This window comes from Oryx dammah, unplaced genomic scaffold, assembly GCF_014754425.2.
Source record: "Oryx dammah isolate SB20612 unplaced genomic scaffold, SCBI_Odam_1.1 HiC_scaffold_21, whole genome shotgun sequence".
Lineage (NCBI taxonomy): Eukaryota > Metazoa > Chordata > Mammalia > Artiodactyla > Bovidae > Oryx > Oryx dammah.
In genome coordinates, this window is record NW_024070205.1 from 76,990,899 (window position 1) to 77,006,631 (window position 15,733).

General features: G+C 56.0%; 1 protein-coding gene across 7 annotated transcripts in view; it reads left to right on the forward strand.

The window, feature by feature from the left end:
• PLEKHA6 (pleckstrin homology domain containing A6) overlaps positions 1 to 15,733 on the forward strand; it is a 141,014-nt gene that overhangs the window by 110,218 nt on the left and 15,063 nt on the right. For 4 of the 7 annotated variants that reach the window (XM_040263005.1, XM_040263008.1, XM_040263007.1 and 1 more), the window contains exons 10-19: positions 712 to 1,194; positions 3,111 to 3,627; positions 4,105 to 4,191; positions 9,165 to 9,245; positions 10,008 to 10,076; positions 11,281 to 11,361; positions 11,642 to 11,791; positions 12,557 to 12,652; positions 14,157 to 14,268; positions 15,395 to 15,534. In XM_040263005.1, the coding sequence (XP_040118939.1) occupies positions 712 to 1,194; positions 3,111 to 3,627; positions 4,105 to 4,191; positions 9,165 to 9,245; positions 10,008 to 10,076; positions 11,281 to 11,361; positions 11,642 to 11,791; positions 12,557 to 12,652; positions 14,157 to 14,268; positions 15,395 to 15,534 (1,816 nt within the window). The remainder of the gene's footprint in view (positions 1 to 711; positions 1,195 to 3,110; positions 3,628 to 4,104; positions 4,192 to 9,164; positions 9,246 to 10,007; positions 10,077 to 11,280; positions 11,362 to 11,641; positions 11,792 to 12,556; positions 12,653 to 14,156; positions 14,269 to 15,394; positions 15,535 to 15,733) is intronic. The other 3 variants (XM_040263009.1, XM_040263010.1, XM_040263011.1) reach the window with 1 other exon arrangement.

Below are 15,733 nucleotides of genomic sequence, written 5' to 3' on the forward strand. Positions count from 1 at the left end.
TACTCTTTTCACGAATATTTCCTGTAAATACCAACGTGTATAGGCTGCTAGGAAAACAAGGTAGGGAAAGTCTGACAAGCTCAAACCTCATGAAGCTTATATTCTCAGAGAAAGTCCTGTGAGCAGCTTGTTCGGGAAAGGGGTTTGTGTGCCTGTGAAGTCTGAGGCAGCCACTCTGGCCCCTGGTGTGCCTGCCTCGTTTGACCTCACACAGTCCTTACCCACTCTGCCACTGAGGAGCCCAAGACTCGTGGACATTGAATAACTTTCTCTAGGAGAGAAGGGTTGCCTGGCACAAGCCTCTGTCACTGGGACATCAGCAGTTTCTACTCCGTGTCGTGTACAGTTGCCACCAACTGAGGCGGCTGGGTCCCGGACAGACTGCAGAGGAGACCCAGTCTGGGTGGGGTTGGTCTCGGCCATAGCTTGAGGGCTCGACTCCATGTGGGTCAGTAGAAGGGAGTGGAGGGTGGCCCTTGGGGGCGACGAGCAAACGCGCACAGGTGGATTGTGCTTTACAGTTGCCCAGACTGGAGCAGGGAGAGAAAGAGGGAGGTGGGATTTAGGAAGCAGAATGGAACACATTGACTCCTGTTTCCATCGCTGCTTTCGTGCCTATCCTTTTCATTCCTTTTCTCCTTCTCACTTTCCCCCACCTGAACTCCATGCCGGGCTGGGGTCACTTACAACACCGCCCTTGGTGTCCCACAGCCACGAGAAGCCAGACTCTGAGAACATCCCACCCGGCAAACACCATCATCAGCTCCCGCACAGCAGCGTTCCCAAGCCTGAACCAGAGGCCAAGACTCGTGGTGAGGGTGACGGCCGAGGCTGCGAGAAGGCGGAGCGGAGGCCCGAGAGGCCCGACGCCAAGAGCGAGCCGCTGGCGAAAGCCAACGGTGTCCACGCCGGACCAGAACCCGCCTCAGAGCCGGGCAGCCCTTTCCCCGAGGGCCTGAGGGTCCCGGGAGGTGGGGAGCGACCCGCCCAGCCCAATGGCTGGCAGTATAGCTCCCCCAGCCGGCCGGGGAGCACAGCCTTCCCGCCTCAGGACTCTGAGACCGGGGGTCACCGGCGGAGCTTCCCGCCACGCGCCAACCCCGACAAAATCGCCCAGCGCAAGAGCTCCATGAACCAGCTTCAGCAGTGGGTGAACCTGCGTCGAGGGATCCCCCCTCCTGAAGACCTTCGGAGGTGCGGCCTGGGGTGGGTAGGGTGGGGTGATGTTCCTGCTCTGGCTGGGGCATGACATGCGGGCAGCCTCCGCTGGATACCTTCCGGAAGCCAGGCTGGATGGGGAAACCAGCCCCGTTCCCTGCCTGCCCAAGTTCTTCCTGCCCCACGGTTGCCCCCTACCCCTGATGCTATCTGCCGGCTTCCTTCAGAGAAAGGGGCAGAGCGCCCAGTGCCTCGCCCAGGAGAGTAAACAGAGGAAAGGCAAGTGAAGTCATTCAGTCGTGTCTGACTCTTTGCAAACCCACGGACTGTAGCCCATCAGGCTCCTCTGTCCGTGGGGATTTCCAGGCAAGAGTATAGGAGTGGTTTGCCACTCCCTTCTCCGGGGGATCTTCCTGACCCAGGGATTGAACCCAGGTCTCCTGCATTGCAGGCAGATTCTTTACCATCTGAGCCACCAGGGAAGCCCCACAGGGCACTGGGTGGACCGAAATATGTAGGCAGTCACAACGAGAGGCCTTTAAAGCTGTCAGCTAGACATCCATCCCTGCTTCCCAGCCTGTACAACATCCAGTGTTTCCACCAATGCAAGACTCACTAACTGCCAAGACAACTTGCTTTCTGTTTGAATGGCTCTAATTGTTTGAAAGCCATTATTTATAAACACTTTTTGAAAAAGAAAGATGTTGCCACTCATTGGCCCTAGTTCTACCCTCTAGACAAGTTTACTTCAGTTCAGTTCAGTTGCTCAGTCATGTCCGACTCTTTGCGACCCCATGGATCGCAGCACACCAGGCCTCCCTGTCCATCACCAACTCCCAGAGTTCACCCAAACTCCTGTGCATTGAGTCGGTGATGCCATCCAGCCATCCCATCCTCTGTCATCCCCTGCTCCTCCTGCCCCCAATCCCTCCCAGCATCAGAGTCTTTTCCAATGAGTCAACTCTTCGCATGAGGTGGCCAAAGTATTGGAGTTTCAGCCTCAGCATCAGTCCTTCCAATGAACACCCAGGACTGAACTCCTTTAGGATGGACTGGTTGGATCTCCTTGCAGTCCAAGGAACTTGCAAGAGTCTTCTCCAGCACCACAGTTCAAAAGCATCAATTACTTCTATTACTATCTATTACTAGATAATAGTGACTGGCTTTCATTTGAAGACATTTATTGGATATCTGATACTTGAATTTTTTGGATATTTGACATTTTGGATAGAAGACATTTATTTTTCTTTTGGATATCTTTAAATGTCTTTTGGATAGAAGACATTTATTGGATATTAGATATTTGGATATTTGAAGACCTTTATTGGCCCTGAGTATGTTCATCAGGCAGGTGGGGTTACCACTCCTTCCCTGGGGCTCTGGGCAGCTCCAGGGGCTGCAGGTAACAGCTCACTGTGGTGATCTGCCCTGCCCTGGGGAGAGCACCTCGCTTGGGTTGAGTCCCAGGAACCGACTGGTTGAATCTTTGACAGGACCCTGAAATCAGGGAAGGCGCCCCCTTGTGTGTCCTCTGTTGCCCACCTCCAGGGGCCTGGTACACTCCACTTCTTTCTGCTCATAGCCTGTCCGGAAAGGATCTGAGAAATTGGTTCGTGCTGAGATGGAGATGGCTGGAGGGCTTAAAGTTTCTCCTAGGGTATTTCATTTTAAAGAGACAAGGATGGAAGCTCTGAATAGTGAAATTTCTGGCCTCAGGGAGCTGGTTGAGGGAGGGAGTTTGAGGACTGGGTCCTTCTTGCACCTCTGGAAACAACCCTCTGTGCGTGGGCAGTGGACGCCTCTGTGTGCAGGCAAGGTCAGCCTCGGGCACATCCACCTGGTCAGAACCCGCCCTAGGCCGGAGGACAGGGAGGGGCGGCTGGGGCAAGGGCAGATGGCCGGAACATGCCCGTCTTGTCTGACTTCCTTACAGAGTCCCCTCTCTCTCTCAGTCCTTCTAGGTTCTACCCTGTGTCCCGTACGGTCCCTGAGTATTACAGCCCCTACTCTTCCCAGTACCCTGATGATTACCAGTACTACCCCCCAGGGGTGCGGCCAGACAGCATCTGCTCGATGCCGGCCTACGACCGGATCAGCCCGCCCTGGGCCCTGGAGGACAAGCGGCACTCCTTCCGGAACGGAGGCGGCCCTGCCTTCCAGCTGCGCGAGTGGAAGGAGCCTGCTGGCCTTGGGCGGCCTGACGGCACCGTCTGGACCCCCAGCCCCTCCCGGCAGCCCATCTTCTACGATGAGCTGGAGGCCGCCTCCGGCTCCCTGCGCCGCCTGTCCCTGCAGCCCCGCTCCCACTCCGTGCCCCGCTCGCCCGGCCAGGGCTCGTACAGCCGCAGCCGCCTGTACTCCCCCGCCCGCTCGCCCAGGGCCCACTTTGAGCGGCTGCCGCCTCGCAGCGAGGACATCTACGCTGACCCTGCCGCCTACGTGATGAGGCGATCCATCAGCTCCCCCAAGGTAAGCCCCCCCCCGCCACCGCCTTCCCTGCCTTCCTCAGCCCCTGAGGTCCCCCGGAAGCCTGAGGCCGTGTGTCGAGAAGATATGGAGAGGTGGGGGCATCTGGGGCCTTTGGGTCCCTCAGCTGGCTCCACGGGACCAAAGGTGGCTCCTGGGGCGGGGGCCACTGGCCCCGCGGTCCTGTCTGCGGAGGAGTTGCCTTGCCTCTGCACAGGAACACTGCTCTCTGTGCCCCTCCCCTGATGCTGGGCCAGAGGCCCTGATGCTGTAAAAGAGGGCAGAGAGGCTCTGTTTGCTTCAGACCTCGAGGACCTGGACAGATCATTGCAAGCATATTGCAACGGGTGAATGCTGTCCCATGTTAGTTTGAAACCTGCTCCAGGACAGGATACAGCATCCCTGACTGTGAGCTGCAGTTGGTGGGGAAGCTTAGGTCCCAGCTGAAGCCTCACCTCTCCAATCCCCTTTCTCTTCCAGTATGATTACCTGGGAGACAGGCGGCCAGTCCCTGCAGGACTGTTCCCCTACAACTACCCACCATCCCCCGCGACCCACGATAAGATGGTACGTCCTTTCCTCCCACTCCGCTTCCTCTCAGGCCCTCTCCTCCCAGGGGAGGACGGATGCTCTGTACCAGGTGTCTGGACCGTCTGGTCTTTGGCAGCCTCTGGATACCTCCTCCCTCCAGCCTGGACTCTAACATCAATACCCAGTGCGGTGCTAATTACCCCTTCTCCGCGGTGACACAAGGCAGAGGAGCAGGGCCAAACCCCGGAAACGTGAGATGTCCCCATCCTCTGCATCTCAGGACAGCCCCTGTCCAGTATGCAGAGGGGCCTGGGAAGAAAACTTAGGCTCGTGCGCCCCAAACAGGCGAGACCACCTAGGTTTCTTCCACCTGAGTATACTTGCTTCGAGCTTGCCCTCACCTGGAATGTTACTTCGGGGGAAAGAGGCGAGAGGTAGAACTGGGGAAGAGTCCATACTGTGTCTTCTTGTACCTTCTCTCACCTTTCCACTCGTGTCTCTTCCTGGAATTTGTTCTCCTGAGAATTTCGTCTCCCCTGGAGAACTTGATACAGATGTTCCACTTGGAGAGCTGGGAGAGCCTCTGGAAGCAACAGGCAGAGTCCCTGTCCCCAAGGGCCTGTGACTGATCCTCCTTGACGAGTCTCCTCTGCGTATGTCCAAACTCTGTAGTCTTGACACAGATCAAATGCACCCACCCCAAACCAGTGGATTTCCCCAGAAAACGCAGAGCTGACAGAAAGGGCTGCCTGGGTGGCTTCTTGGTGCCTCCCTCTCCCAGGCGAGGGCCAGGCCCTGGAGTGTGTCCCTCCTCTGCCCCTCTCCCTTCCCTAGACCCCTCAGGGCCAGGGAGGCTCCCTTTGTCACTGCCCAGCTAACTCTTAACTGCTTTGCTTCCTTTTTATTGTCTTTTGTTGTGTTCCTGTTGTTTGTGTTGCTGTTGGGCCTCGGGCTCCGGGTAGGATGAACTTTTAGACCTTCAGTTGCAAAGAAACCTAGAGTATTTGGATCAGCAGGTAGGCAGAGCTGGTGCCTCTCACCACCCCCTGCCCTTCCATCACTCTGCCTGCTTCTCCTCGCCTCCTCATCTTCCATCCATTCAACAACCTTTGTTGACACAACAAAGTGGCTTATATTTTGGTTTGCAGCTTCACACGCCTTCTCTGCAAAGCCCTTTAGGACAGCTGGGAGTTTCCTGGGGAAAGGAGAATAGTAAATGACCACATGAATAATTAATGTCACCATCTATTTGTTCACCCAGATGGAAATGCCCCCAGGGAGCAGGCAACAATTTGCATTTTTGCTGGAGAGAGTTGCAGAGATAGGGAGGAGCTCTAAAACAGGAGTCTTGGCTAAAGCTAAACTAAATCCTAAAGCTAAGGATATAGTTCAGCTTGAATCTAAGAAATTAGCCTATCCTATTCCACAATTCCAGGTTGTGGTTAAATTCCACAATTTGTAAATGAAGGACCACAGACCTGCCCTCACAATTTTTTAGTTTATGTTCATTCAGCATATTTGTTAGTTCCTCTGCAAAGTTCTTTTCTATACACAGCTTCTGTTTTCTTGAGAATTCAGTGCTGTAGACAGAGGGAATATCAACCAACCCAGTGTTACAGAGGCGCGTCCTGAAGAGGCAGTGAGTGTCCCCGGGTGATGGAAGGAATCCACTACCTGGGCTCTTGCCTTTGGCTGCCGTGCCTTTTGAGGCTAATGAGGCTGTGATACTGGGTTTAGATAGGTCGGGGGTCAATATGCTGGGCATTTATATGAGGATGTACTCGTGTTCAGATCTGTACCCCCAAATCATGGGGGATCTGAATGTGCCCCCAGGTCTGGGTGGAGGTAGCCTAGGGTGGTGGAAAGAATAATGACAGTAATAATCACAACGGCAGACTTACATAATTGGATGCTTCCTCGGTGCCCCTTACTATTTGAAGCACTTTACAGATCCTAACTCATTTAATCTGTATAACAGCCCTGCAAGGTGGGTGTTGTTATTATCCCCATTTTGTACAGGATACGATGAAACGAAGGGCTTCCCTGGTGGCTCAGTGGTAAAGAATCCACCTGCCGATGCAGGAGACGCAGGTTTGATCCCTGAGTCAGGAGCATCTCCTGGAGAAGGAAGTGGCAACCCACTCCAGTATTCTTGCCTGGGAAGTCTAAGGACAGAGGAGCCTGGTGGGCTACAGTCCATGGGGTCACAAAGGAGTCGGACACAGCTTGGCAACTAAAGAACAATAATGGGGAAACCAAAGTCCAAAGAGAGCAAATAACATGCCAAGGACACGCAGCCAATGAACAGCAGAGGCTGGATATGACTCTGAGCTTTTGACTCAGTTTACAGCTGAGGAAACATCTAACATGTGAAGAAGTTGGGGTTAAACCTCATCAGATTGATTGTGTGCTCTTAACGTTGTGGAGAGGGCCACAAACGCGGTATCAGAGGACGGGGCTGTACCTGCTGGTGATTCTAGTCACAAGCCGTGTGACTTTCATCTCTAAGGTCGTGGTGTCTCGGTGAGCTCAACTGATGGGAGACCTTGCGCGCTGGGAAACACGATACACACACTTTAATCAGTGATGGCTCTCGGTCCCCAAGAACGTGGCATTTTAGTCCCAGAAGGAGCACGTGCTGTTGGCACTGTGCGCATTCTAGGCTGTGTGTGAGTGAGTCTCTGATGCCAGCCAGAGCTCAGGGCGGGGAAGCCCTGGCAGGAAGCAGGGTCTGCAGGGGTGTGGGCTGGTGAGTGGCAGGGCTCCCGGTCGGGCCTTCCTCCCTGCAGCCCATCCACACGGCTGGCTGTCCCACGCAGTACAGGTGACAGGACCCCTTCCAGGGGGCTTCTGCCCTCACAGGAGGGCTGGGGGCTTCAGGAATAACGTTTTAGAGGAGCTCTTCCTAGATAAAAGATAATATTCTTAGACAGTTTTGGATGATGAGAAGAGTCCAGAATATAGTCAGACACTACACTCTAGTTCCAACTGTGCCGTTTACAAGGACTTTCCTGAAACCTTGGAAATGTCCCTTGGTCTCTCTGGGCCTTTGTTTTCTCAGTCATGGGATGGACTTTGTACGACCTGCCCTTTGTGCCTCAGAGTTATTGGGAGAGCCAGGTGGGAAGGCGTATGAGAGCCCTCCGGCAGACACGGATGCGGGTAGTGATTGCTAATATGATCACTTTTTTGTTTTCTTCCAAAAGTCAAAAATATTAACTTGACCACCCTTGACCCTAGTGCTGTGTATTACTATAAGGTACTGGGTTAGGCGCTTTCTCACCAGATTTCTCTAACGTTTTGGAGAGACAGACGGTGGCACACAGGAGCTCCCCTAGAGGCAAGGTTCACATGGGCTAAACTATCCTGGGAGCCACAGCACGGCGGGGGTGCGTCCGGGCGAGACTGCCGCCGCTTCCTTTACTGTTTTAGATCCCTGGTTGGGGAAGGAGTGAGGCCGGTGGGGGACCAGCAAGAGCCTGGGCCTCGCTTGCCCTCTCAGAGCCTGATGTGCTGGTGGGTATGCCTTGTGCTGTACGTATCCGCGTGTACCCCACAAGTGGGACACAGGCCCGACGCGTAGGCAGCAAAAGTAGACATACACACGCCACAGACAGTCACAGGCATACCACACGGGCACACCTGTATACAACAAACAGTCTTATTCACACGCTCACACATGTGCACAGGCTCTAAGAAGAGAGGAACTGAGCTTCGAGCCTACAGAAAACGTGGTTGATGTCCTGTTGACTTTTAACCATTTAACAAATACTCAACTTCATATTATAGTTGTTCTTTCAGAAACCTTTTAAATCACACTTTATATTATAGGAAAAAAAACTCCCAAGTGGGCTAAAAAAGTAGAAAAATCAGATCCTAGGAAAGCCCTTTAACATGTGCTGGAGCCTGTGAATGGAGCTGGAAGGGTGCCCCTTGCCCTGCCTGCAGAGTACAGAAGCAAGGCTGCCTTTGGGCGGCCCCCCAAACCAGGCAGGAGGGAAATATGTGTGGGTCCAACACAGACTGGGAAGCAAGGGTGAAAAATGTGGGGGTCCTCTGAATTGTGACCCCAGAAGATCTGCCCTAGGGCGGCTCTGCCCCTCCCCTGGCTCAGGTCCCCTCCCCAGGAAGCGTTTCTGCACACGCCCGCTGTGTTCCGCCACCTTCCCCTGCAGATCAGCTGAGTTCCAGGGACATAGCCAGGGACACGCCCCAACGTGTCTACACTTGGTACTGCCACCCTGAGCCGGGGGAGATGCCGGCCTCCCCGGTTGGTGTGCTTGGCCAGTGCGCCCCCCACCCTCTCATTCCCCCTCACCCTTCCTCCCGCTCTTTCTCTTTCATTTGGCAAATAGTTTTCCCCTCCATGTTCCTGAAGATCTCTGAGCATAAAGAGTGCATGTTGGGAGAGCGGTGACACCTTCTCTTGTGTCTCTCTAACATGGCTTGCTTGCTTTGACCTCCTTATTTGCTCCCTGGCATCATCCCAGGTCGGCATGGATGCTATCAGCCCAGCTCTGGAAACAGAATTTTACAGTCCTCTCTAGAGCAGAGGCGGGCAGCACTCGGGGAGAGAGGCCTGTGCCTAACCGACGTGAAGGCCCATCCAAAGAGCAGGTCGCATTTTATTTAAAGGCGTTTCGCTTAGTTCCCGTTTGGGGAGATGGGCCTTTCCCACTGCCCGCGTGGTCCTTGACCAAACCAGAGTGAGAAACGAGGGCTGGGCCGGGGGGCAAGGCCCGCAACACTCAGGCACCCGGGGAGGTGTCCCTGGGCCCGGGCGAGGCCACGGCGACCTCCCGCCTGCCTGCCATGGCCTTTCCTCGTGGGCAGCTTTGGCGCGGGTCCCGAACCAGAGTTCACAGTGGGTGAGTGATGGGCGAGAGCAGAGAGGGTGCTGGAGGCCCCAGGAGGATCCGCCCTCCGCTGTCTCTCGGAGCCCAGGCGGGCGTGGGGAAGACCCCTGTGTGGGACTGCATCTGAGCCGACCGTTCCTCCCTCTGCCGCAGATGAGTGAGAGCGAGGCTCTGATCAGTGTGGTGAACCGCATGGTGGAGAGCTCCTCCCCCAGCGCCCAGCTCTTCATGCAAGTAAGGCCTCTGCCTGGCATCACGCTCACGTCAGCGTCATTCCCGCCGCCCGTGCATGGTCGAGCCTGCTCCTCTGCCAGGCCTTACCCCTGGGCTAAGCCCGGCCTTCCTCCTTTCATTCCTGGGGTCGCCTCCATTCTTCATGTTCGTGGGTGAGCGGGCTCATTCCCCAAACCATCAGCATAGCCAGCCCTGACATCTCATGCCGTGCGAGGGATCACCAAGGGTCCAGGACTTCTGTCTCGCGTTTGGTGTCTGCTTACCAGTCGCTGGGGTGGGGAGCATGGGGGTGTGGTGTGGAGCCGTCCGTGACACTGTTGTACAGAGGGGCTGTTTGCTGCATGTGGCACCAGTGGAAGGCGCATTTGCCAGGCCGAGAGGTGCCCCCGATTTAGGCCCAGTCCCTGGGACTGGCACGCCATCTACGAGGGCAGTCGTTTTCAGACGCTTCTGATGCTCCTTCCTTCTCCCAGGTCTTATCCTCAAAACCAGCTGAGACTTAGCTGTTGTTCCCATGGTTGTTACGCGTGAGCCGTTTGGGAGCTACCCGGCGTTGCAGCCCCTCCAGAACCGCTGGGACGGGCTTTGGCCGGGCCGTCCCCTGCTCTCCAGCAGGCAGAGCGCCGCTCAGCTCGGGTTCTGGAGTGGATGCTGCCTGAGCTGGAAGGCTGTGGCCAGTGGCAGGAACAAGGCGGGGCCGTCGGCTCTCCCTTGCCCGCACGCCCTGCCTCTGCCGTGGTAACCGGTCTTCTGTTCCTGCAGGTCCCTCCGTACCCAGAAGTGTTCCAGGACAGCCTCCACACCTACAAGCTGAACGAGCAAGACACAGACGTAAGAGCAGCTTACTGTTCCCTCCGCCCCTCTGGCCCCACCGCTGCCCCCTCATTCTAGCTCTCCCCGTGGGGGCTTTTCCTGTGCCCCCTCTCATCCCCTGTAGCCCCTCACACATCGGGTCCCTGTCCCGTCTCCCTGCAGAGACAGTGCTCTCTGCCCGAGCCCCCTCAGCCCCTTCTCATCCTCACCGCTCACCCTACCTGGCATCGTGGCTGGGTGTTTTTCCACTGAGTGTGAGGCCCTCTTGTCTATAGCAATGGCCCATGCTTATTTCAGGCACGCAGACTTTGGTAGGAAGTAGCCCCAGGTGCCTGGAAAGAAGACTGTGGCCTGGTCCCTCCTCAGGGAGCTTCTGGGCAGCGGGAGGCCCAGTCTCAGCAGACCTGTCCTGGGGCCTGCAGGAGGGCAGGGCTGGGCACCACGCTAGCTGGTGGGCCCGGGACACGAGCAGGTGGCATATGAGCCAATCTTGAAGTAAAGGACCCAGGGGACAAGATAGATTGGACAAGATTCTTGGTCCATAGAAGGGAGCCAAGGGGGTGTTTGAGGAGTGGCATGAACACAGGTGTGGACACAGGAAGGCACACGTCTCGCCAGGAAACAAGTTTGGCCTCTCCTGCCTCTTCCCACTGGCCTTGTGTGGGTGGCAGATCTGCCCAGCAGGCAGGGCCCAGGCTCCGTGCAGGCCAGGACCAGACCTCAGAGGGACCCCAGCGTCAGCCGTCCTGAGACTCTGGAAGGAGGAGGGGAGGTCAGGGTCCCGTGGGCCTCGGGACCAGTGTACGTTGTTCACTGGTTTTACTAAGATTTGTTTGGAAACCGGCATTCCCCTCCGATCCGTACATACCTGGAGGCCTGGGAGGCGAGGCCGTGTTGTCTCCTCAGCCCCTTGTGAACTGGCACCTCCCAGAGGAGGGGCGAGCAGGAACTCGGCATTTAGCTCTCAGCCCTCTCCCCGCTCAAGCTGACTCGCTTCCTTGGAGAATAAGTCCATCTCCTCCCCCAGTGGGTCTCTGGGGAGTGTCCCAAGGTGAAGACAACTTCCTGTTCCCAGGAGCCTCCAAGATTAGGGTGAAGGGCCAGGCTTCCTGGGCAGGGTGGTATCCAGAGGCCCAGTCCTGCTCATCCAGTTCCCAGGTCCCTGTCAGGCCATGTCCTTGACTTCCTTCTCTCTCCCTCCCTTCCCCCTTGGGGACCCTAGAAGCTGCTGGGCAAGTTGTGTGAGCAGAACAAGGCGGTGCGGGAGCAGGAGCGGCTGGTGCAGCAGCTGCGAGCTGAGAAGGTGAGAGCCGTGGGGTGGTCCTTAGCGGGCACACGGGGGCTGGCCCAGAGAAGAGGTAGGTGGCTCCTCCACCCTAACTCAGCTGGTGAAGCTTTGTCCCTCCCCAAACCTCTGTCCTGCCCTTACTCAGCCCTGCTGAAGCTCCTCTGGGGATCTTGGCCAATGTGAGGGAACCTCCGCTAAGCTGCCTGGCTGAACCCCTGTGCTCCAGCCCTTGCTGCCGAAAGCCCCAGCGAGGAGTTAACAGGGCTCCTCATAGCATTCCCCTGCCTTTCTTCAGGAGAGTCTGGAAAGTGCCTTGATGGGGACCCACCAGGAACTGGAGATGTTTGGAAGCCAGCCCGCCTACCCAGAGAAACTGCTGCACAAGAAGGACTCGCTGCAGAACCAGCTCATCAACATCCGGGTGGAGCTGTCTCAGGCGACCACGGTAACCCTGCGCTCCTACCCTGCTCGAGAGAGCCGCCCCTCCCAGCCTGGGCTCCCCTAGTCCCCGCTCTCCTTGCTCTCCCCAAGGGCAAGAGCAAGCTGTCTGGGAGGGGCGTAAACAAAGCCCTTAACGCTGCCTTGCAAAATGGCAGCAAGCCTCCTCATCCCATCGAGTCTCCACCAGGGAGCTTGGCTTCTTTCCCACAAGCCACACCTGCACCAGGATTTGTTCATGACAAAGTGAAGTTGAGGGCCACTTACTTTCTTGGCTGCTTTAACAGCTTTGCTGCGCACCCCTTCTCTCCCCTCTCTGGAGACCAGGACATTGGCAACATGCCGCCCTGGCTACTTCCTAGTAGGCACCGGGCGGGCCCTCCAACGCAGACAGCAGCAGCAAAACCTGGAAAACTGAAGCCCAAAGGGAGGAAGGTGTCTAGCCTCCAGAGAGTGGACTCCTCTGGCTCTCCTTTAGTCTCTGTCACCCATCATGGGGAGAGCAGAAGGGGCATAGGAGTGAGATCAGCTCCTTTCAGCCTGTATGGAGAGGACCCTGTTTTCTCCCTATTTGGGCGTGCGGCAGGCTGAGCAGTTGCACCTCCTCTAAGGCCAGGGTTTGGAGGTCATCGGACTGTCTCAGCCCTGTGCCTTCTCCCATCCCTCCATGTCCTCTTCGCTGACCTGCCAGACCCCAGGTGCCCCGGCCCGAGGCAGGACGAGGAGGGGCGGTTTGGCACTTGCGGCTTCTCAGTGAGCCCTCCCCTTGCAGGCCCTGGCAAACAGCACCATGGAGTATGAGAGCCTGGAGGCAGAGGTCTCTGCCCTGCATGACGAGCTCTGGGAGCAGCTCAGCTTGGACCTCCAGGTGAAGGGGCTTCCGGGTAGGCAGGGCCCCTGTCCTCCTTTGGTCCAAGAGAGACCACAGTATCTTCCTTTCATGCTTTAGAGATTGCAGAGACTTAAAACCAGGAGATGGTCCTGGAATGAAAGACAAGGTTCAGTTCAGTTCAGTCACTCAGTTGTGTCGACTCTTTGTGACCCCATGGACTGCAGCACGCTAGGCCTCCCAGTCCATCGCCAACTCTTGGAGTTTACTCAAACTCATGTCCATCGAATCGGTGATGCCATCCGACCATCTCATCCTCTGTTGTCCCCTTCTCCTCCCACCCTCAATCTTTCCCAGCATCAGGGTCTTTTCAGATGAGTCAGTTCTTCCCATCAGGTGGCCAAAGTACTGGAGTTCAGGGCCTCTTAAAACAGACTCTGAGTTTCAGGGTAAAGATAATGTGGGAACATTCTTTAGTTCTGTCAAATCATGGGGGACAAAGAGAAGTTGAAGCGTGGGAGACTTTAACAGACATACAGATGTAAACCATGGTGAGTTTTTAGATGAGAAAGAGGCCTTCCTTTCTGGGATGGGTCAGGAATGCCTGCTTGGAGGCAGGAGGATGGACAGTCTGGGGGCATTGTCTTCTCTCTTCCCCAGGCTCCACTCCTTTAGCTTGCTTTGTAAGCCCTGCCTCTCTGAGGCAGTTAACACCCTGCTTTCCCCCTTTTTCCTCCTGGTAACAAAGCTTACCGCCCAACCTTGCAGCTGTCTACGGGGGTGAGGTGAGGGCCAGAGGCCCCATGCGCCACCATGTCCTGTGGGGAAGGCCTCAGCTCAACATGCACATTTTGGGAGATAGGAGAGCATCATGGTCGAGGCGCCGGCTCTTGAGACAAGTAGACCCAGATTCAGATGGTGGCCACGCTGCTTACTGACAGATGGTCTTGGGCGTGAGCCTCTCCACCTCGGAAGTGGGGACAACTGCTATCCTTGCCTCAGAGCGGTGCTGTGCAGCCGCAGTGAGTTCGTGTGTGCAAAGCACTCAGCACAGCCCCTAGGACTGGTAGGGGGTGCAGGGTATGCTAAAATAAAGGGAGCCGTCGTTTTTCAAAGAGTGGACACTGTAACTGAGTAGAATTCGTGGTAATTACGCAGAAGTTGGGTGCGGGCATTTCAGAAGGGCTATTTGGCTGTGAAAGAAGACAGTGAACCCGAAGCTCTTGCCCCTGGAAAGCAGGCCACCACCAAGTGTCCACCTAAAGGGACGGCCACTCCAAGACCACCCTGAGCCCCCGTGGGTGGGGGGTGTCAGAGGGACAGGTTCTCACTCTTGGTTCTGAGGTCACAGGTTTACTTAAGAGGGCTCTTTGCTGTGATGACAGAGCCCTCTTCTTCTGCAGTTCTGGAAGCTGAAGAGACAGAAGCTGCCTGTGAGGAAGGCGTGTGCTGGAGGGATGTGTGCACGCGTGAGCGTGCGAATGCTCCCACCGGGACACTCCTTGGTAGTGACTTCCTTTGACCTGCTGTCTGGCCATTTCAGAATGAGGTGCTCAACCGGCAAATCCAGAAGGAGATCTGGAGGATCCAGGATGTAATGGAGGGGCTGAGGAAGAATAACCCGTCCCGGGGCACAGACACAGCCAAGCACAGAGGTGGGTGCTCTCTCCAGCAGCCTCCCGGGCTCCTGGCCTCAGCAGAAAAAGCATGTTTCCAGTCTCCATCCCGCAGCGGCCAACTTGTACCTCTGCAGGCCCTCACACCGTGCTCAGAGCCAGCCCGGGCCTTCTCAGGGCTCCAGAAACGTCCTCCACCCAGAACAGACCAGATACACCAAAGGGGCTGTTGCCTTGATCCTCTTGATTCCTCCCTGGAACAGGTCAAAGAGCACAGCGCTTTCCTGGCCCTCAGTTCAGTTCAGTCACTCAGTTGTGTCCGACTCTTTGCAACCCCATGAACTGCAGCAGGCCAGGCCTCCCTGTCCATCACCAACTCCCGGAGTTTACCCAAACTCGTGTCCATTGAGTTGGTGATGCCATCCAACCATCTCATCCCCTGTCGTCCCCTTCTCCTCCCGCCTTCAATCTTTCCCAGCATCAGGGTCTTTTCATATGAGTCAGCTCTTCCCATCAGGTGGCCAAAGTACTGGAGTTTCAGCTTCAACATCAGTCCTTCCAATGAACACCCAGGACTGATCTCCTTTGGGATGGACTAGTTGGATCTCCTTGCAGTCCAAGGGACTCTCAAGAGTCTTCTCCAACACCACAGTTCAAAAGCATCAATTCTTCTGAGCTCAGCTTTCTTCATAGTCCAACTCTCACATCCATACATGACCACTGGTAAAACCATAGCCTTGACTAGATGGACCTTTGACAAAGTAATGTCTCTGCTTTTTAATATGCTGTCTAGGTTGCTCATAACTTTCCTTCCAAGGAGTAAGTGTCTTTTAATTTCATGGCTGCAGTCACCATCTGCAGTGATTTTGGAGCCATGGGCTAACTGATCTGAGACCACTAGCTTAGTATCTTCCTTCCTTCAGCCCAGGGACTTTGGTCTGGCTCTCTGGACCCTTGGAGGCAGTGATGTAATTTCCATCCATTAGCTCTTCCTGCCCAGCTTGCCTCTCGACAGCCAGCCTGTGACCCAGCCCCAGTACCTTCAGCAGGCCAGGTGGCCCTGATGCCCTAAACCACCCCCTGCCTTCCCACCACAGAGCCCGGCCACGCTCCAGGCCATACCCCTGCCACTGTCCTCACCTCTCTCCCCTTCTGCTTCCCCAAGGAGGACTTGGCCCCTCGGGTACCTACAGCTCCAACAGCCCTGCCAGCCCTCTGAGCTCCGCCAGCCTCACCAGCCCACTGAGCCCCTTCTCCATGGTGTCTGGCTCTCAGGGGTCCCCCACCAAGCCTGGCTTCAGTGAGGTAAGCTGAGGTCATGGGTAAGGTGGGCAGGGGAGGGAGGACCCAGTTCTCATTTCCTTGAAACTGTACAAATTCTGTGCTTGTCTCCTCCCCAGAGGCCCCTAATGCTCTGTCTCTCTCGCTAAGATAGTCATTCTTACACCCAGTTTGTGAACTTCGCTCCAGATTTCTCCTTTACCTGTTCTTATCTCTAGCTGTC